The 21,731-nt window shown below is 37.0% G+C and overlaps 1 protein-coding gene across 1 annotated transcript; it reads right to left on the minus strand.

The window, feature by feature from the left end:
• Positions 1–43: 43 nt before the first annotated feature.
• pex11a (peroxisomal biogenesis factor 11 alpha) lies at positions 44–4,442 on the minus strand. The gene is made up of 3 exons (XM_034141360.1): positions 4,106–4,442; positions 3,839–3,954; positions 44–1,637 (listed from the first exon to the last, which is right to left on the minus strand). Exons 1-3 carry the CDS (start codon positions 4,159–4,161, stop codon positions 1,069–1,071), a joined length of 741 nt encoding a protein of 246 aa, XP_033997251.1. The 5' UTR covers positions 4,162–4,442; the 3' UTR covers positions 44–1,068.
• Positions 4,443–21,731: the final 17,289 nt, after the last annotated feature.

Consider the following 21,731-nt stretch of genomic DNA (forward strand, 5'->3'; position numbering starts at 1 on the left):
CAAAACAAAATATGAAGATTTTCAAAAAGCACAATTTAAGAAATGCTGTTTTTATAGTATTTATTAACCTTTGAAATCAAGTGTGACAGTAAAAACATTAGGTCCCCTGGAATGAAACAAACTTCATGTCATTGTAAATCTCACTCGCAGCTTTTAGAACTGAAGTCTAATATTAGTTATTTTCTAGAGGGAGTTGGAGGTCTCTACTTTATCCTCCGCACTTGTTTTAATCAAAGATTTAAATAACATATATACACAAGCGTACTAAACAATATATTAAGAATATTATTATCACATTATCGAGAGTGTCTCTACTCATTCAAATATAACACCAATTGTATTGATATTTCTTAACTCAATTTACATTTTAAATTGACATACAGGCCATGAGTCTGACGTTCATTCTGCTGTCCGAGTCATAACAGGTGAGATAAAATACTTTTTCACAGAAGACAAATTAGTCACCACAGCAGTAGGAAAACACATATAGAAAACAATACATTAATTATGGATGAATTCCATGTAGCTGGTTTGATTTCAGGGTCATTGTATTGTGAATGTTGGCTTTCTGCCAAACTCACAGCCACACTCAGATAGAACAGAGCCATTGTTTGTGTTATTGGTAATTCTGTGCTTTTCCTACAATGACAAGACAAGATGTCTACTGTGAGAGAATCCTATCCCCTGAAATCTCTCAGCTGCTTTTTCCCCCTCTGGAAGCACGTTTGGCCGAGAAGCAATTTATCACTTGAATCATTGAGGTAAAACTTTTAGCAGCATCTTATCATGATTTTTATTCCTTTCATACCATTGTTTTAAACTTCACCAGTTCCCCATTCAATGTTTAGTCATTTTGTTAATCAAGAATCCATGATAAAAAAAAATCAAATCCAGTCATGCCATCAGTTGTTGCTGGCCTGATTTAAATGTTACAAAATGTGCCCTAATCTCAATGTGCACCAGGTCTACTTTAGTCCACCATTACAGCTTCAGGTAGACACACTACATCCTGTCAGGATAAATCCTTTTATCTGCAGTTAGTCAGCAAGATTAACTCTACCCTTCTTATCAGGGTCTGAGTCTTAACTTGGGCTGTGCAAGGGTTACAATCCCAATCACTGAAGATAACAAACCACAAAATCCTACCACTCCTGCGTTTGATTGGTATATACCCAACCTATCAAGGGGAATGAAGAGATCACATACATTTTTAAGCACGTCCAAGGCAACAGCAGGATGCGACCTCAGGCTCTCTAACAGCAGAAAGAGAAACGCATCCAGCTGAGGGATGACTGCTTCGGCCACTTCAGAACTCTCATTGAGATGCAGCTCCATTTTCTGTTTAAAGTGTCTGTCTCTTGCTTTCTGTGCCATTAACTGGATGACTTCATAAACATCTCTGGTCAGACTTGTTACTAGCGAGAGGAAATAGCATCGAGAGGCATTCAGACTCCAGCGTTCCTTGTCGATATCGCGGATAAGACCGACATTTCTGGCCCAAAGTACATTGTCACAGATAAAGTAGAGGGCGCGGTTGGCGTTGGCCGCAGTAAGGCAGAGGCACAGCACTCGGTCAGAGAGTTGCATGGTTCGCTTAGCAGCCTCAATGGAATTTATTGTGTTCCCCAGCCTGAACACTGACAAAGGAGGAAGAAAAAAAGCATATTAGAGCAGTAATCAATTTAATATGAAATGTCAGGTCAACATTTCATAATAAAACTCAACTATTGAGGGTAGGATTGAGTAAAGCTACGTTAAGCTGTGTTTAAACCAAACTACTGTCTTTCATCTGACTTGTCCCTCTGAGGGAAAAGGTCATGGACACTTACAGTGTTTAACCTACTGCGTGACACCTAGTCCAGCTCAGGCTTGGCCTTGCGATTGATGCTTTTTGAGCCATTCAGAAAGCAAAATGTTTGGCAACATTAGCCTCTGACATGTTCTGTTTTTAAATAATGACACCTACATGTCTCCTTCACTCATTATTACTGAGGCAGGAGCTCTGTGGCTGCAGCTCTGATGCACAAAGGAGATATATAGGTCAAACAGGAACAGAGACCCTGAGAGGGACATAGTGTTTCTTGCCTGACTCTGATGAAAGGCATGATTGACTAAGAACAATATGAAGCCGAGTGTTGTTGAAGAGATATAGGAATTATGGAAAGACGTGTGTATGATCCAATTAAAGCCAGACACTGCTAGAACCTCTAAATATTGATATAAATGCTGTACATTTTACTGACACAAAAGTCTGTTTTCCTGTAATAACAAAATGAAATTCAATAAATCCAAAACACAGTGTAAAAGTTTAAAACTTTCAGTAATAATCGATGAGCTGTCAGAGCCAGTCTTAGGGTTGCCAGTGTTACAGACACAGGAGGTGCAGGTCCATGTGTCAGCACAAAGTCTGGTCCCCCACACAATATCTATCTCACAGGGGGCTAGCTACAGACTGACACAGCAATAAACAGCCAATATATCAATGCCAAACAGAATGTAACATTTCCGAAAGTATTAAACTAATAAAATTGTCATTGCAATTTGTACTGCCTTTGTACAAAGCACGGACAAATGTGACCCTGAAACACTTCTTCAGATATCTCTTAAAATGTGTTGTATACCGTTTGTTTATGTGCTGGAAGAAGATAATTAAGGCATAGTTGTAGCTGTAAAACATTCAACAAATAAGTAGACACACAAGTATGTCAAATGTCCTTCAATGTTCAGATTGAACAACTTGTCAACTTTACAATGTGTCTTGGCAAAATTGTCAATATCTTGGCAGTTGCAGTTTGAAAACGTAATACTATTCATGCAGTTTTGATAGTGGTATAATGTATGGAGGTTTTCCTGCAGTGTTTTAAAGCAGACGTTGGCATCCCTCCCCTGAAATACCAACTACCTTCACTATAACATTATCAAAATGTTATTAAGTAACTTACAAAATAAAATATTTATGTTCAGGGTAAAAGTGTACTGCTTCACATGAACCTGGGTGGCTTATGGCCTCTGCTAATCAGGGAGATTACCATGTTGTGTATTTACCATGCCATTCAGGGAACATCTACAATGTCCTTTTTACTCTCACCTCTTACACCACTGATTCCAAACACAAGTGTGCCAAGGGTGAAGGTCTTAAAATGGCCCCTTAGGTTAATAATTATGAGGCAGATGTTTTTTTTCTATAACAATATAAATCGTGCATGCTACTAATTTCAGTTTTTCCATCATCCTACTTGTGCAACATTTAGTTTTCAGCTGAAAATACACGATCAATCATCATACAATCATTATTCATTGTCATCGGTTAGAATGTCACATTTTGCTGACATTTCAAGTTATTTTACAATCTTCCACGAACTTTGCTTGAACACAAAGTTCAAACTGTACAACCTGTTCCTGGTTTTATTGACCATGGGAACCCAGTGCTAAGTGATTGTAAACAAAAGACAACAGATAGAGGTTTCTGTATTTTAACATCAGAAAGTTCAATGGTTCTTAGAAAACATTGTCTGAAATAAGCTCTGTTCATATTTTACTCTTTTCCATTCGAATAGATAAAGTAGTATGTCCTGGAACACAGGGTGCTGTCTCAAGTGTTTTCGTAAAAAACATGAGCTTATATTATTATTGACAATAGACTGGGCTTTATGAAAGCTTGAGATAGTCCAACAACTATAGTTTATATTGGCTGCAACTCGGTCCCTGTCGTTTATCACGACCGTGATATCCAAATATGTATTTGGGTTGATAAATGGTTTTTTTCGGTAATGAACAAATTGTCACTACTGTAAGCTCCTAAGAGACCCCTCCTCAGTTTACAGTAACTTATACTCACGTTTTCTTCCAGCGCTCATGTTGGTTTCCAGACTTTTGAGTTTCGCCACAAGGTCCTTTCTTTCGGAGTTGTTCCGAAGTAAATAAACCGACAGTGCACATGCATATTGAGTTGCCCTGAAATAAATAAAGTAGACAGTGAGAAAATAGAAAGTTGACGTTCAGTCTAGACTGCACTTGTCATGTTTACAACCTCATCTAACTTTTCTGTTGATATATACAACATGGAATACTAAAGACTAGGCCACACACATTTTACACGACTTACCTGAATATACGGTCCCTTCCTTGACTTTGGCTGGTAAACTGCACAACCGCGTCCATTGATAAATCTTAGTAGAACAGCTTGTTCTAGCTGAGTCGCACCCTCGTTCAAAGACGTAAAGCGTCAATTTCTGGCAACCGTATAATGGAAATTCTGCGTGCTCACTATAAACAACTTCGGCAACGGCGGTTCGTCTAACGTTGCCGATTTAAACTCCAGTAGGCAATGTGGATTTATAAACTTCTTCTACGTTGAGAGTAAGCTAGTTTCACGGTAGGTTTGGGCGACACTAGCAGTTGAGACAAACCTTCTTGTTTCACTACGGACAGTTTAGCAAACGGACCAAAGCCGAACGGGTATGGTAGACGGACCAGAGCGTTATTGGAATGGTTACTTGGTTACCAGCAGTGTTAAAGTAGCCTACTTAAGCACATTACCCTTAAGTACTGTGCTTAAGTACAATTTTCAGAGACCTGTACTACTTGAGTTATTATTCAAATGTATTGCTGATTAATTCTTATACTCTACTCCAATTCTTAGGTAAATCGTGTACTTTTACTCCATAACATGTATTTATTATCTTTAGTTACTTTTCAGATTTGGATTAATTATGTTTTTATAAACAACACTTCAATCAGACTTTAGCTACACCTGGAGTAAATTCACAAGCTACCCTGCAGTATGCAAAGTATTTAAAGTTAGCTGCACCAATATGATATATTATTCTGAAATGGACCAATTTGCACAATGAGTAGCCTTCTTTTACTTTTGGTACTCTAAGGATATTTTGGTGCTAATACATTTGTAGGCTACTTTTACGTAAGTAACCTTTTGAATGCAGGACTTTTACTTGTAATAGAGTATTCCTACACTTTGGTACTTGTACTTTCACTTAAATACTAGATCTGAGTACTTATCATACCTCTGGTTAGTGGTTACCATGGTTAATCTACGTTTAATGGCATCGCTGTTTGAAAGTTTACAAGATGAGGTGAAAAAATGTAATAATAATATTAAGAACAATAATAAAAACAGTTAAATAATACAATTCACAATATGTATTGAGTAAAAACAATGTAAACTTGATGATAAAAACAGTCACTGTAAACACCTTTTGATTTAAAAAGACAAATTAAGACTGTGACACACAATTTTGCAGTTAATATTGTGTGGTTTGGTGATAAATTAGCCTTTATTCAGTGTTAAAAACTGCACATGCATGTTTTAAACAATAGGGGGCATTATAATAGTTTTGAAGTGGTCACATGCAAATAAATATCACTTGCACTTGCAAGAGGGCAACAGGTCAAACAGGTGGCGTATAGAAAGATAAGAGCCATTCTGATTGTTTGAGCCTGTATGAGATGTCTTTCAGGGACTGAAGAGGCCACAGTGATTTTCTGGGAATGGATTCAATGTTCTCCAGTTATTGAAACATTTATAAACATAATTCATCATGTGTGTTTTTCTCCATATGATACAACAAATATTGCAATTAAAGCGTGTGTTATTTACTGTGATTGAAGGTGATAACACAAGCTTTAGACGGATTGATCTACTAATCCCCCCCCCAAAAAGATTATCTCAAACTGACTTTTTAAGATTGTCTATATTTTGTATCCCACTACCACAATTTAATCAGCCAATTAAAAGGTTAATTAATTTGGGTTGTTCCACTGCCAATTAATCCCAAGCTACATGCCTCCTGTTTATTCAAAAGGCATAGATTAATTGCTGAATTTGACAGTAATAAGTAGCAGGGGAGACGCATAAAATCTTCATATCTCATGCATAATCTAATATCGGAACAAAGATTAGTGACAGTGAATTGAATGAACGAGTTAGGCTGCTGGAGGCTTACAGCTGGCATGTCTAAAGGTTGGAAGATGCAAACGCTATTACCTTATCGCAGTCACTCAATTACATGGTTCTCTTTCAGTTCACATATCTGGTGGGGAATTTGTAATGATAAATGAATGATGTTCAAATGTTTTTAATGTATCTTCCCTCGACAGACACAAAAAAAGAATACACCACCAGTCATACTACATTGGACAAGCCCACTTTATTTGATTTATTTGTTAAACTTCTATTTGTTGCCATTTTTTGTCAATTTGTGATCATTTTGAGTTACGTTGTGGTTCCTTTGTGTCTATGTGCGTATCTATGTGGTTGTTTTTGCACTTCCTTCTCAGTTGTTTTTGTTTTTTGAGCTAATTTTGACTCAATTCTGTTTTTCGCTCTGACATTTCGTAAGTGAAGGTCACGGGGGTCCCAGAGGTTTTGGGCCCCTTGGCCTGGCATATATCACTGTGACTAATGCAACTTTAGCAATTTGGGTTAACTTTATGTTGTTCAATCCATTAGCTGTCCAAGCTGGAAACCTTTCATATTGCTTGTGGTTTCAAGCTGGAATCGTATCAGTTTTAAATAGCACACTGCCTTGCATCCCTCTTGATTAACAATTCAGTTAAGTCAACACCAACCAGTTTTACTAAAGGATTAAGATTAATACCCAGCGATTATTTCCTAAACCTCAAGGTTATTTAAAAAACTTGATACTGTTTTGAAAGTATTTCTGTAATCCTCAAAAACTCTTCTAACCATTTGGATGATAAAAAGGCAATTGCTTTTTAGCTTGAATGTATAATGATACTTGCAAAGCACAAACTGAAGAGGCTAGAGGGGACCTTTATTGTATTTAAACATGCCCCGGAATTAAAGGGCCTCCAGCCATCATGACTCATGAGCATTCAAGATAGATGTTCATGCCTCACAAATTGAATAATAACAATAATAATTGACTAATTATTTGTCTATGTTGATGTTAAACATGGAGCTGCTGTGATGCAAGTCACATTTCAGAATTGATCTGACCATTAAAGTATTATCGTATCGTAATAGTGGCATTACAGACAGCCTTTGAGAGAGACCTGTACACATTCAATAACCGCAGTAAAGACCCGAAAGATCTCACTGTGAGATTGTTTGAAATGAACGCAGTTGTGATTTTAATGGTGAGAAATGCTTTCATCATTTCATCTGTTTTACGGTGTTGAATTGTGGATTTCCAAATAGCACAGCGGGATCTCTGTTTTAAGTTTTTTGATCAGTTAAGTTGTGTTTAAAAAGTTATCTGTTTGTTTGGTCTTGGTCTCTTGATTGTGGAATTCCTCATTGTTCAACAAAAAAAATAATGTAGGCTACTCCTCCAGGTGTGCAAGGTTGAGTCACAATGCAATATTGATGCTGCTTACAGCTTTCAACCTTGCACTATAACAAGTTAGATAAGCTGTTTTAGTGTTCAAACTCAGCCATAAAACAGGCTTTATGTATATAGCTTTAACCTTTGCAGAATAACGGACAACATTTTACATAACTGCCTTATTGAATGCCTCGTATTAAATCCTAAGCAAATAAATTGTGACTGAGGTAGTAAAGGACCTCATTCTCCAGAAATGCCAAGGGCTGCTCCTGACAATACACATATACACAATGGAAGGTGAATACTTAAATGACACATACAACATCCAGCATTATAACATTTCAGCTGTCCCACATTATGCCTTGCTGAAATTATGAGTTTTACATTTACTGATAAATTAGTTAGTTCATGTGTCAAAAAAGATCTAGACGCAAATTGAATGTAATCGGATTTCTGTGTAAGATGTTATCTCTAAAATGTGAACTTCCATCTCTTTTGCTTCCATCCTACCACAGTCATCTTATCAAGAAATAGGAGCACAAGTGAGGTTCAGTTGATTTGTTTGTTAAAGCTTGGTGAGGCGATCATGATCTGATGAAATACTTGAGAACAATTCTGAACTGCTAATTTCTTGTCAAAGCTTTCAATAGTTTTCTCCACATCCATCTGTCCAGAAATGCACATATTAATTATAGTATTATGGACGTGTTTGAAGGTCAGACTCAATTGTGTTTTTTCAAATCCCAGGCTGCTCTTTGTAGATAAGGTCACTCTGTATTGCATTATCAGCTGGACTTATTTCCATATAAGTAAAGCCATTGTAGTGATGGTCTGGAGTAGAAACTGTGACCTTGAAATCATTTCTTATTTGGCCTTGATGAATATTTTTTCTCATGTACTGTATATCTTCAATTATATTTTTTTCATTTCACAGACAAATGTATAATTTATTTGAAGCAAACTTCAGAGAAAGACTTTAGATGTCATTTTAAGGCTGCCTGACAATGTTCAGATTTGCCTGGTTTCCATCTCACTTCAATATTGTAAGTAATATCTACAGTCTTATAGTCAGTGAAAGTGATTTTTGATGTAGAAAAGTTGTAGATGATAAGATGACTTTCTAAACCGTATTCATTATAAGTGATGAATAACACCTCATCTATTTCAACTTAATTGTCCTATTGTTCTTGAACACAATACAGATACTGATTGCAAAGTGAGTGATATATCACATCATAATTGGACTTATTTGGAACTATTTTACCAAAAATTATGATGCAATCAATTTAAAATAAAGACTTACACAACCTTGTTTTTTAGAACCTGGTGCTAAGAAAATACATATTTACCTCTCTGCAGTCGCAGCAAAGGCTGATACATTGTGCCCCTGCCAAATTCCTTCATGTTGTTTGTTGAGTCCGTTTTATTCCTACACACAACTCTTTAATTGAAAGTGATACTGCAGTAAGGTTATTTTAAAGGTTGTTTGCTATTGTCTGGGAATGGCAAGACAATCCCGTTTGGGTACTTTCCTGAGAATGTTATAAAAAACCTTATATTACAATCTGTCTGCATGGTCCACAGCCTTGTTTTTAACCCAAGTACCATTACAGTTTTTTATTCTGTTCTTCCAAACACAATGCATTTCAGTCACAACGTGTTTTGTATATGAGTGTTGTACTTTTTGCAACACCACAGACATTAAGCCTCGTCTTGAGTTTTATATAGACACAGAAAATTGCAGCTCAAAGAGAAGCCCACTGTTTTACATTACTCATAACAAGTACTCTGTCATTTCTTGAACACATCCAACAACCAATCCTTATTTATTTCAGTATTCTACAAAGAGGAATTGAACACAAACTTTAATAGAATCCAGATTGGGCCATAAAAGCATTAACGTTAGCCAACCTGAAAGTATTTTCTTTAACAAGGCAGTTGAGTATTAAAAGTACATTTTGTGAAATAAATGTTGACATTAGAAAGCACTAAAAAGCTCATTAAGATAAAAAGGAAAAGCTAATTCCAAAAAACATTCCAACTCTTTTGAGATCATTTTCATGCCCAATTATAAAGTTTGCTTTTGGGGTTTAAGGACATTATTAAAAGGTTTATGAACAAAAGTAACTGAATACAAGTGCCAGCAGTGCATAGAATGACACTTTAGTTAAGGCTGTGAAAGTCTGGTGCTGCTTTTATGGTATCATATACTTTCTCATTATAGTTCAGTATACCATATGTTCTGTCTGTCTGTGTCTGTGTATTCTCATGTTCCGATTAACCCAGCCAAATTTTTCTTATTTTGTGTCTATATCTACGCCGGGATCCGGAGTCGAGGCTGATCCTCTTGCTGTGGTCCTGTGTCCTGGATCCTCTATCCTGAGTTCTGGATTAAGTCGTGGACTTCGGGTCGTGGCTGGGCCTGTCTCTGCGGTCCTGCCTGGGTCTCGTCATGCTGCTTCCCTGATGGCTCCCACAGGATTGTTGTTGACATCTTCGTGGACTCATCTTCTTATTATAGACACATGCATTTCCAAACATTCGGTCTACCTACCTACGCTGTAAAATGTATTATCTCTTCGATTTATACACGGCATCTATTGCACTTCTGTCCGTCCTGGGAGAGGGATCCCTCCTCTGTTGCTCTCCCTGAGGTTTCTCCCATTTTTCCCTTTGAAATGTGGGTTTTTCTCCGGAAGTTTTTCCTTGTACGATGTGAGGGTCTAAGGACAGAGGGTGTCGTTTTTCTCATACTGATATTCTGAACAAACTGTGCTGTTGTATTTGCTGTAAAGTGTCTTTACTGTAGGGTATTTTTATTATATGTACAGCACTTTGGCTCGACCAAAAATCGTTTAAAAATGTGCTATATAAATAAAACTTGATTTGATTTGATTTGATGTTCCCTAAAAACTCAGTAGACGTAGCCATATGTTTTACATTTGACACTCTCTTTAGTTAGGGGATTTATGTTAATTGCGCTTTCAATCATTGAGGTATAAGATATGTAGCATTTGTTTACATTGTTACGTGGGCACACCAAGTGACTCATATTAATTAGCATATGTTCATGTGGGAGGTCAAGTTTTTTTTAAACTGTATTGTAAAAAATTAAAAGTTGATTAATGTGCAAGAACAGAAATGTAGATATATATAAAACGATCGATAGACCAGACCAGACCACAAATTGCCCACATACCCACACCCAAACACCACAATGCATTAACAGGCAAGTCTTTACAGGCATGTCAGCTACACTATTTGGCCGAATAGGAAAAGAATAGTTGGAGAACATTTTTAAAAGTGTCGGAGATGGGAGCAGTTCTGATAAAGTGTGGGAGGCAATTACATAATCGGGGGTCTACAACCTTAAAAACCCAATATCACTCAAGCTTCTGCCTCAACAACTGCAATGCACAACTAAGAGTTCTCTTTCAAGGACCAGAGGGGTTGAGTAGTGTAGGAGTTCAGAAATGTAAGAAGGAGACAGCCCATTTAAAGCCTCCTAAACAAGCAACAGAAAATAAAGTAGATACTAAGCAAAGAGTTTAGTGAATGTGAGGGCGTACAGGGCTGATTCGCTCTGTTATCAGCAAATACCCATCAGCAGCTTTCTGTATGTTTTTGGCCAAATTGAGCAACGTTTTAGTCTTTTAATTCTTGAGACAGAGAAAGGGAGAGAGAGATTTGTCAATGGCTCTAAGTACTACTTTGGAGTGGTTCTTATGGTAACAACTTCAATATCAGATACTAAAACCACTGCCTGAGTGTTGTCATGCACTTAGCTTTGTTCGCCAAATTAACACAAAAACATAATTGTGACAAAGTGCCACAGGAAGAGGCTACAGGTACATACAAACGGACATCGATGGCACTCTTAAGAAGCCATTCGCACCCCCATAAAGAAAGCTCTGTGAGGCTTTGTGTGGGGTTAATGATGTCTTCCACCACACCTGGAGTGCTGACGTACAAGAACTGATCTAAGAGCAATGACACCAGACTGCTATATTTAGAATGTGTTATATATTAGACTATTATCTACACTGAACTACGTATATTTCATGTTACACTCTATTACTTAAACGTATACAGTTTATATCATACTATACTATACTAATATTAACAATAATTGCTGCTTTATTTTGTAAAATACTATATAATATTGCTACAGTTACTCCTACACACTTATTGTATGTACTGCTTATTATGCATTATATTAAGATCATGAACTTTATCTATTGATTTTTACATTCTTCCATGCTTCTTTGTGCTTCTGCTGCACCTGAAATTCCCGTCTAGGGATCAGGAAAGGCTCGTCTTGTCTTATCTCATCTTTATTTATGGATTACAAATGGAGCAAATTAACAGCTTTTATCAAGGGAGGCTCAGGAGCATGACATTGAACCCCAAACCACTGCTGATGTGCAGCCTGGCAGCCCCTGCCATTAGAGGAATGTGTCTGTTGTACAGCGCATTGATGCTCGATAAACTGGAAAAACACTGTATAAATTCCATTTAAAGTCGTTCACCAATTTACAAAAGTGTCTTTGACAGTTCCATTTTTTATTATTGAGATAGAGATTTACTTTTCAAGAGAAACCTGAGAATAAGACACATTCATAGACAATGAAGCTTTAAAATTGCTCAGGGCCATGAAGCAACACCTGAGGATTAGCTACACATTTGAGTGAATAACCATGTCCTTCAAACCCCAATCCCAATCTTCATAGATATTTGTCAAAGAATTTAAATTGCTACAACTACACCATAGTCAATAAAGCTGTAAGACTTGTACGTTGTGTTTTTTAAGGAAGGATAACACAATTTGGTTTTCAATATATTTCAGCGGGCAATGACTCTTTGCAATACAGCATGTCGTTTCAAATATCTGACATCTAAGCCTCCAGACCACAGTGGATATTTCTTTATTGAGTCGCAGGGAAAAACAACTAGGAGCTGCTGCAGGAGTTTATCGACTAAGACAAGTGGCTTTTAGCTCTTCCATTAATCTTCACACTTCTATGTTTTCCTAAACCTTGTGTCCTTCTGTCGTTATCATATATATGGCAACACAAGAAGAGCCTCCAATATGTGAGCTGTCAATCTTTATGCCATTACATTAATCAACTGGTGGGAGAAACGTGCCCAGAATAAGAACATGTGGCTTAAAGGCAGAGAGGCAATCAAAACAAAGACAATGATTATTTCTTGACAGTTTCAAATCAATAGTTGGATTTTGCAAGCTTTATAAGTAACCTCAACTGATAACTCTGGGTCAAAGGCTAGAATGTAGTGTTTCCAGATAAACACTTCAATGAAGAACAATGTGATGCGATGTTGTGAGTGATATTTGTATTGTACTGAGGTTTCAATTCTTATTACAAAAACAGGTTTAAATAATTGTTTTATTTCTAAGGTAGGTGAAATAGAGCTGCTCAACTACATAGTTTGACAGCTTCATAAACGCAGCATTAAGAAACACGTACTGTAATGCACCTATTCAACAATCAAGAGCATTTGAATTACAGTAAAAGAAGACTATGTTTAATGACAAACCATTGTATCCAATGAGTAGCTTAACTATTACAGGGACCAAAATCTTCATTCATAAATGGCACCTTATTATAAGATATGTTAATGTAAAAGTCAAATGTATTTAATGTATTCAAGATACCCCAAGGTTAATTTAAATGGACTCCCTGTAAACAAAGCGATTATGACTCAGTCAACATTAGACTTTGAATTTTGATTCCATATATTCATAGCTTTGTATGCCATGAAATCAATTCAAAACAAAACCTTAAATACAAGCCACCTCAATCAAATCTACATTCATCTTCACCTTTTCCTGCTCACACATTATCCAAGTGTAAGTGTACATGTATAGGAAATGCTTGTCTGGTTTTGTTTCTCAATACAATGGTGAACTGTGTCAAATTTAGAAGCAACAATAGCTCTCATTAAGAAGAGATCTGAATTTATATTTTAATTCTAAAATCATAACCCTGCCGAATACAAATGTATGTTTGAGGTTTAACAGACATCTGAGAACAACAACCACAGGGCCGTCATTAATATTAAAACAAGCCTTAACAATCCAGACAGATACAATAGTTCAGTCAGACAACTCACGTGTTTCTTAATATGTTTATTATAAGCAGCGTATAGTTTGAGTTTGGCGTCTAGGCTCGGGCATCATCACTCCACAGATTTACAAAGAACATTGAGTGATGATTAGATAACTATCCCCCGAGCCTACAGGTGGAAGCTGGGGTGGAGCTGGGGTGGTGGTGGGGCAGGCAAGCAGCAGCAACATGAAACACAGCAGCAGGAACATGAACATGAACGCAGCAATAGCAAGTGAACACAGCAGTGGCAGCAGCAGCATAAGCGAGGCAGAGGCAGGAAGACCTGGCAGCTTAAATAGAGCGGCATGTTTAGGAGAATGTGTTTGGTTGGTTGTAAGAGGGACGAGGTGCGTCACGTGTTAATGTATCATTGGTGCTCGAGTTGACTGCCTGAACTTTGCCCCATTTTGGGTGGAAGCATCTTTGTGCAGCATCATTTGCCTCTATGTATGCTAATGTAAGGGTTGAGACTTGATATTGATTGACCTTTGGGAGTGCACAGCCTTTTTTAGATGGGAATTTATTCAAAGTATTGAAAATAGATTAAAAGTCTCTGCTCTTTGAAGAAATGTATATTAATAATAATGCAAGATGCTGTCAGGTTCCATACTCCATACTTCCTGTGGGTTTCAAATACAACTGATGATGACAATTATTTTCTAAACAAAAAACAGAAGATTGAAGCATTCCTAAATCCTTCCTGAAAGTTTGAAATGACTCGCTTTAAGGACTAATTGCTTAATTTGTGTCACATTACTGCACTCTCTCTCTAATTATTATGTCTTGCCTGAAGTGTAACTGTCACACTGGCTTAACCTCTGTTATTCATTTACTTATTCTTCTGTCTTTATCTTCCAAAATAACAAATGGATGTATACAAGTTATTAATAGATGATGCTATATCATGCACTTATACTTGAACTCTAGATTTGTATTACTGCTTCAAAGTCTTTGAATAAGAGAAGGACATGAGATGTAATGTTGAAAAGAGTGAAGTAGTTAATGTGTTATTTGTTCACGTATGCCGATCAACAAGGACCTGGTATTAAAAAATATTCTTTCCACGTAGCAGAGATGGATAAAAAACAGTCTATCACACCAGACTTAATAATAGAGTTGGAATGAACTCTTTGAAAAGTTTGAAGGGTTATTTGCGGACAGGGCACAAGATGTGCTCTTCGATGCATCAAACAATCTCCATGGATACATCCAGATCGTGTGTGTTTAGGTCTCGCAGAGACCGACTGCACTCTGGCATTCACCACCGAGTCTTGCATTTGATTTTATCTATAGGGAAAATGTGTCTTCTCCCAAATTAACAAATGAAAATCTAAGATTGAAAACCATCTCAACAAATTAATACATTAGCAAATAAATGTAAATACAAAATTGAGCTCAGCCAGACAGTGAGTGTCACAGAGGTGATTTGCAAACCAAATAAAAAACAGACAAATGCTGATCTGTTGTGTGACTGCTATGTGAATGACTTTTGCAAAACAGATATGCAAAACTGGAAAGAGAGGCTGAAACGTCAGAGTGTCCGTCTCTTAAATAGCGACAATCAGCTGAGTGTTTCATGGTTCTATGGCTGCACATTTCATAATTTCCTCTTGATTAATTATTTGGAATGCAAGTGCTTTAAATCATTTTCTCTTGTTCACCACCCGCCCCTCTGTGTCAGTCATTATTTATATGTCTTCATACAGCTCTCTTCAGGTTAGTTGGAATATCTATAAATAAGTTTATTATTGCTTTAGCTTACATTCTCAATGAGAGCTGTGAGCAAGCTTGAGGCTTGTCTTCATCAAACCAGTGACCGCAAATTACACACACACTGTTTTTAGTCTTTCTGACCTTTAATTTAGTCTGTGACACTTTTGCATTGACACCAAAACTGTGAACTACTATTCAGACCTAAAACATGTCTTAAGTCATCAGTATGGGCTCATCTCTCCTACAGCTGACCATTTGACAGCAGATATACATGGTCTCTTGTTGGGCTATAACAACCAAAAATTCACAATAGTGGGGAAAAACACACTTCTGGTTTTTAATCCAACATGGTGATCCCAAGACACACTAAGGGACACATCCACCAATTATAAGGACAGCCTGTATCATTCTGACAGTGTCAGAAATGTTGCACACAATTCTCTCTGTGCAATGTGACTGCTGTTAAAACTTTTTCCTACACACCAACCCGTCTGAATATAGCATGGCGTGGCTCAGGATGCAGATTGATGAGAAAGGTTTATGACATGTCTCTGCTTGGGTCTCTTTATTTTTACTTACATTGTAGCTCCAGGATTTAAAACATTCATCCCACAGTCTGACAAGCATCAGCGCTGATATCGTACAGTCCGGCACCAAGATTTCACTCGACCCAGCTGACTCAGGTGACATGCTGAAAACCCAAAATACTGTTGTTATTGCATGGTGGCTTGTAGGAGGACACATCTTTCAGCCAAATGTTCCCTCACTACATTCCCGAGGCTGCTGTCGGAGGTGGAAGAAGTATTACTTTATTAAAAGATTGCAACTGCAATAAAAAATAAAATAGTATAGCACTAAAAGGGTTACTTGTTTTGTGTTTCAGAATGATATATACATTTACTGAATTATGATTATTGATGCATTAATGGGTTTATCACAGCAACTAATGATTATATGTTAATGTTTATTTATTAGTTGATTTATATTGTTTATAAGCTAAAAGTACAGTATAAGATTACAAAAATGTTATGTTTATTCAAATAGTTGGATTAAATACAAGTAACTCTAAATGGTACTAAAGTACATTACTTGAGTAAATGTACTTAATTACGTTCCTCTACTGGCTGATATGAATTTAAGTAAGATCAGTTGTTATTTAAAAATCAACATAAGACAGTTCCACATATTGATCTACAACCTCATATTATGATATGGTTCATACGCATACAATTTTAGAGTGACTTTGAGTGAATGGATGCTTTCTTCACATGTTGGCTTCAACACTGAAGACTAAAACTTCTATTGTGCAGAATCTATGTGCACCTTTAATGCAAACAGATAGAGACAAAACGAGGAGAGAAAAGGGATTCATACAGAGAGAACTGTAGGTAAGTAATTAGGAGCAGTGAACCAAGTCACGATGAATTACAATATATGTGCGTGCATACAGACACAATCTTGCGAATGAATGCAAGGAACAGTTTGTGCATTGTGAAGATATACGTACATGTATATATGGGTAATGTGAGTGACACCACATTACGCAGTTTAACCACGAACAATTACAACAAACCAAAGGTATTCAAATCAGCCACCTCACAATGTCATGCAAAATATTGAGTTGTCATCGGTGCTTGCTGCACTATCAGTTATCCTTCTAATTATTATAACTTGTGCCTAATGTGTAATAACTTTCCCACTGGATCAGTCTTCCTTATTAATTAATTTGTCTGTCTGAGGTAGCAAATATTTCAGACACCACAGATTGGATATTAAAGAGAAAGTAATACGTTGTTGATACTGGTGTCTCTCTCTGTCTTCTTTCCTGTCTGTTGTTTTTCTTCATGCAGCGGATAGTGGAGCTGTAAACCACGATGTGTCATGACGTTGCCTTCCCTGTGGGCGCTAGGTCTAATTTCACACACATCGTTCATTTGAGCCTAAGGATTTTTTGATTTACCATTTTTGATTGCCTTTTTTTCCAAATGGAAAAATAACGTGGTTTGTGTATGGTTAAAGAGTAAATTAGAGGAGAAACTATTTCTGATTGCAGCCTGATTGCTGTCTTGTAATGCCCTTCTTTATTAATAATCAGAGTTCCTTAACTCTCCATTCATTCCCAATCGTCTGTGGTCAATCTTTTTTTATAGATTGGGTAAGCAAAGCTAAGTGAAGAACAGAATAGAAGGTTTGATTGCTCCAAGTACTCATTTCCTTGCTGTAACACAGAAGTAATGACAGTATAATTACAAATTGTATGCCTTATCATGTGAGTCTCATTGGGTTTCAGGTATTATTTGTTGTCTCAGCCATCTCTTGGGCTGTTTGTTGCTTTCTTTCTAATTTGTATGTTTTTTGAATACTTTATCACACAATTCTTTTAATCCTCAAATAACAGTGATAAGAATTTCCAACCCAGTCTCACAGCATTTCGTGTTATAGTCACAACATTTGATCTATTGATTCGTGTTCACCAACACGATTTTCTTGGGTAATCAGTTCAGTGGGTGTGTATCGCCTACGTCTGTTTCCGGTGACTTTATTTTGAAATTCAGTTCCTGACGGACGGCAAAAAAGCCCGATATTATAAATAACAGTGTGTTATTTAGAAAATAATAACAAATTAGAAGGAAAAAAAGATTGAAAAAATAAATATTTCAGTATTCTGAGCCCCATTTCTTTTCCTCACGGACGGCAAAAAAAGTCTGACATTATACGATTTAAAATAAAAACAATGATCGTGGCTTGATATTGAGTAAGAAAATGGTTTTATGAACCACACAGCTTCCGGTCTTCCAAGACCCGACCGGACAAAAATACATGGTGCAGGCACGAAACATACTACCAATAGAAATACATTGCTTTTAAAATCGTTCTGTGTGACACGAAAAAAAAAAAGGGGAAAATTGTGTTGGTGAACACGAATCAATAGATTAAATGTCGTGACTATAACACGAAATGCCATGAGACTGGGTTGGAATTTCAGCTCCCTTCAGCAAACAGTAAGAGGTCTGGGTGTTATAGCCCATGTTAAGGCAGCAGTGTAATTCTGGAAATGTTGAAATGCAGTAAAGAGATCCTCAAAATCCAATCAGTGATGTCTGTGAAATTGTGACTGGCACATTGACAAATGAATTAACTAAGTTCCCTAAGGGCTGACCGGTCTAATTTGAAAATGACTACATGCAGTATTGAGATACATTAATCTCCAACTTTGAGTGAAAATGAGGCCAGCAGTGACATCACGTGGGACTAGTAGACAAAGTCAACGTTTTTCTGCTCCTCTTGCACCAATTAAAGTCATTTTGAAAATTGCTTGCAAGGTTATAAAATGATGGTATAAAGGAAATGCAAATATTCCATACTTTTCCCATGCATTATTTATACGGGATGCATGCTCTGAGTGTGTCATCAGATGACCTTGTTTATTGCAGTGCAATGATCTTTCTCCAAATGGAAGCAAACAAACTGGATGCTTGGGGATATAAAAGTAGTTGAAATCTGTTTCAATGTGAAGAATTTAAGATTGTTTTATAAACATGTATATAACAGCAAGCATACTTCACAGGGAGAAAATGGTAACACTAATACATTTTAAATAAAAACAGTAGCATTCGTGACACTCTTCATCAACGCGAGCCTCTTCATCCTCATGTAATTAAAAACCTTCAAAGCTCATCACTCCGTGGGGTTTGAGATCAGAAGGGTTAATGAGTTTGTGCGACGTTGAACTCAGAGTGACTCGTGCTTTTCTCTCTCAGGGTCCTGTCACTTTGTTGTGCCCACAACAAGTGATCTCAGTCAACAGCGTTAAACAGATCGAGGAGAACGAATAGCTCGATAATGCGAGTGAGGCAGATGATGTCCGCCTGAATTTTAAATAGTTGTGTGGGCAAATGTATTATGCTACTCAGGACCTTTTATAACATTTGACTTTATTGTTGATTAAGCATCTAGTTGAACTTCTTGTTTTCCGTTTAATTGCTATTAAGTGATTCCATTTTTCTGATTCACCTAATCTAGTTTCAGCTTCATGTTTAGTGTGGTTTAATCCCTGAATACAAAATGCACTTTAAAGAGCGATCAGTAGGCTGATGAATTTACACACTGATGATTGGTACACAATGCTTATTGGTTTATTGATTATGATTGGATAAGATGTCAATGTGGAATGTACAGTGAGAGAGCTTTATCTCCTTTGAAATTACACTAAATGTATACAAAGAATATTCTGCTGATGTTGAAACGTACTGACGTGTAATTTAAATAGTATCTAGTCAAATCATCCCTGTTGTATCCTTCATAGTGGATACAAGTGATTATCCAGCACTTATAACAGAACTTCAAGTTTTCTTTAAATCATGTTCACATGGATAGGAAACTAAATACATTTGCACACATCTTGTGTCCATATCTTTCTGTTTTGGTGGTCATGCCACAACCGTGCACGTGCATGCATACGCGAGTCATGGTAAAATATCTGGATTAAGAGGTTGCTTTTTCTTTGCATAGCAAGAAAGGCGAAATGAATGGGCTGTGATTTTAGTATTTTTAAGCAGAGGTCAATCATTTGTACGGCCCTCGGAGGATGTTGAAAAAATTGAAATGGCCCTTGAGAGGAAAATGGTTCCCCACCCCTGATCTACAGGAAGTTAAACAGTGGCTCTTCTCTGCAACTTTACCCTCAGAGACACTTAATAGGAGAATTTCAGGTTGGAGGGCTGTGAATTAAAAGCTAAAACCCAGCCGCTGACATCTTGAACTATGTGAAGTTTGGTAAAACAGCTTCAGTTACAATCTTCAGTCCTTATGTTGCCTTAGAGTTTCCAAATGAAAATGAGTTCATCAAACACTGAGGAACACTCACACATGTTTTTTTTGTGGCTTCTTCATCACAAACAGGGCCAGTGGCATATATGGAGTTTTTAAATATGTTGTAAATCCTTTTAGTAAGCTAGCTAAGATGTGTAAAACATTTGTCTTTGTGTATGTTTGTGATATGACATCAGTATTCCACATTTTGAGTGACTTACGAACACAAGAAATTGTATCAAAAACAGCATCAGTATACAGTAAAAGTGAGATTCAAATGACTTCCACCTGCTTTGATATACTGTAGGCTATAAAATAGCCTCCAATTCTGGCAACTCCAGCTGGGTTTTCAGGATAAGATCAAATAAGTCTTTATTGATCCACAGAGAGGAAATGCAGGTGTTGCAGCAGCAAACAGAAATAAGTACAGATAATATCAGCTGAGAAGTACAAATACAAATAACTAAGAGTTGAATCCATACAACAAATATACAAGAGCAAATAAAGACAATGTTACAGTTTGACAAGTTAAAGTAAGAAGTTAAAGTGAGAGTATCAGTAGAGTTTATGCATATGGTTACAGTGAACACCAGTATAAAACACGTTTTAAATTAAGTAATGATGCAAAGTGCAAACGTATTAAAATAGAAGTTGATGTTGTAACATAGTATAGTAATAGATGTAGATATTGTACAGTTTAGTAAAGCTGTCATGTTTCATTGAATGAATACTAATTCCTAGTCCTTAAGGTAAACAAGAGACCAAACTGAAGCAACTGTTGATGAGTCAATGACAGTATAAACCAGTCAATTACTGTTTCAATAAATTATTCATTACCACCAACGTTCCTTGGGCACAAATGAGCCCTGAAAAAACAAGACTGATGGTTCAAGTCGCAAGATTAGGCATGGACACAGATATGGACACAGACACACACACACACACACACACACACACACACACACACACACACACACACACACACACACACACACACACACACACACACACACACACACACACACACACACACACACACACACACACACACACACACACACACACACACACACACACACACAAGCACAAACTACTGAACACATCATCTCCCCTTGTTGTTCAGTGCTGACAGTCTGTGGTCTCTGCTGGTAGTCTGACAGCGGTGGGCACAAAGTGCCTGAGGCTCTCAGTATTGGACCTCGGTGTGATGATCCAGAGGCTTTATAAACTGCACATCTTCCTCAGCTCGATGTTGGGAGAGGCGGCTGTCAAAGATGACACCACTGACTCCAGAATGTCCTGTTCCATCTTGTTTTTCCTTTTATTCATACAAACATGTTCTTATACTAGTGATTTACAAATGAAGTTGTGTTTTTAAAGTTATTTTCATTTTTAACAAAGTGTGATGCCAAAGAAGACTTGGTGCTGACTGAAATATTGGTGTACGGCCACAAATAGTGCAAATATCCTATATACTTAATTATATATTGAATGAATCCTTGTTCTAACAGTGGTTGGGTTATTTTGATCATGTTTAATATGCACAGGTTGTTTGCTGTTTGTGCCCTTAAATATAGCTTATGTTCCAAAACAGATGTTTTCTTTGCAGTATACTGCCTGACACGTTGCTATGCTGTTAGCACAGCTTGACTGTGTGGAAAACAGCTGCTGAGCAAACTGACTCATTCTGCTAACTTGGGCCAAAAAGTAAAGAATCTTGGGTTCAATCAATTGTGCAGCAGATAAAAAAATGATTAGTCAGCGTAACACT

The sequence above is a fragment of the Trematomus bernacchii genome, unplaced genomic scaffold, assembly GCF_902827165.1.
Source record: "Trematomus bernacchii unplaced genomic scaffold, fTreBer1.1, whole genome shotgun sequence".
NCBI lineage: Eukaryota > Metazoa > Chordata > Actinopteri > Perciformes > Nototheniidae > Trematomus > Trematomus bernacchii.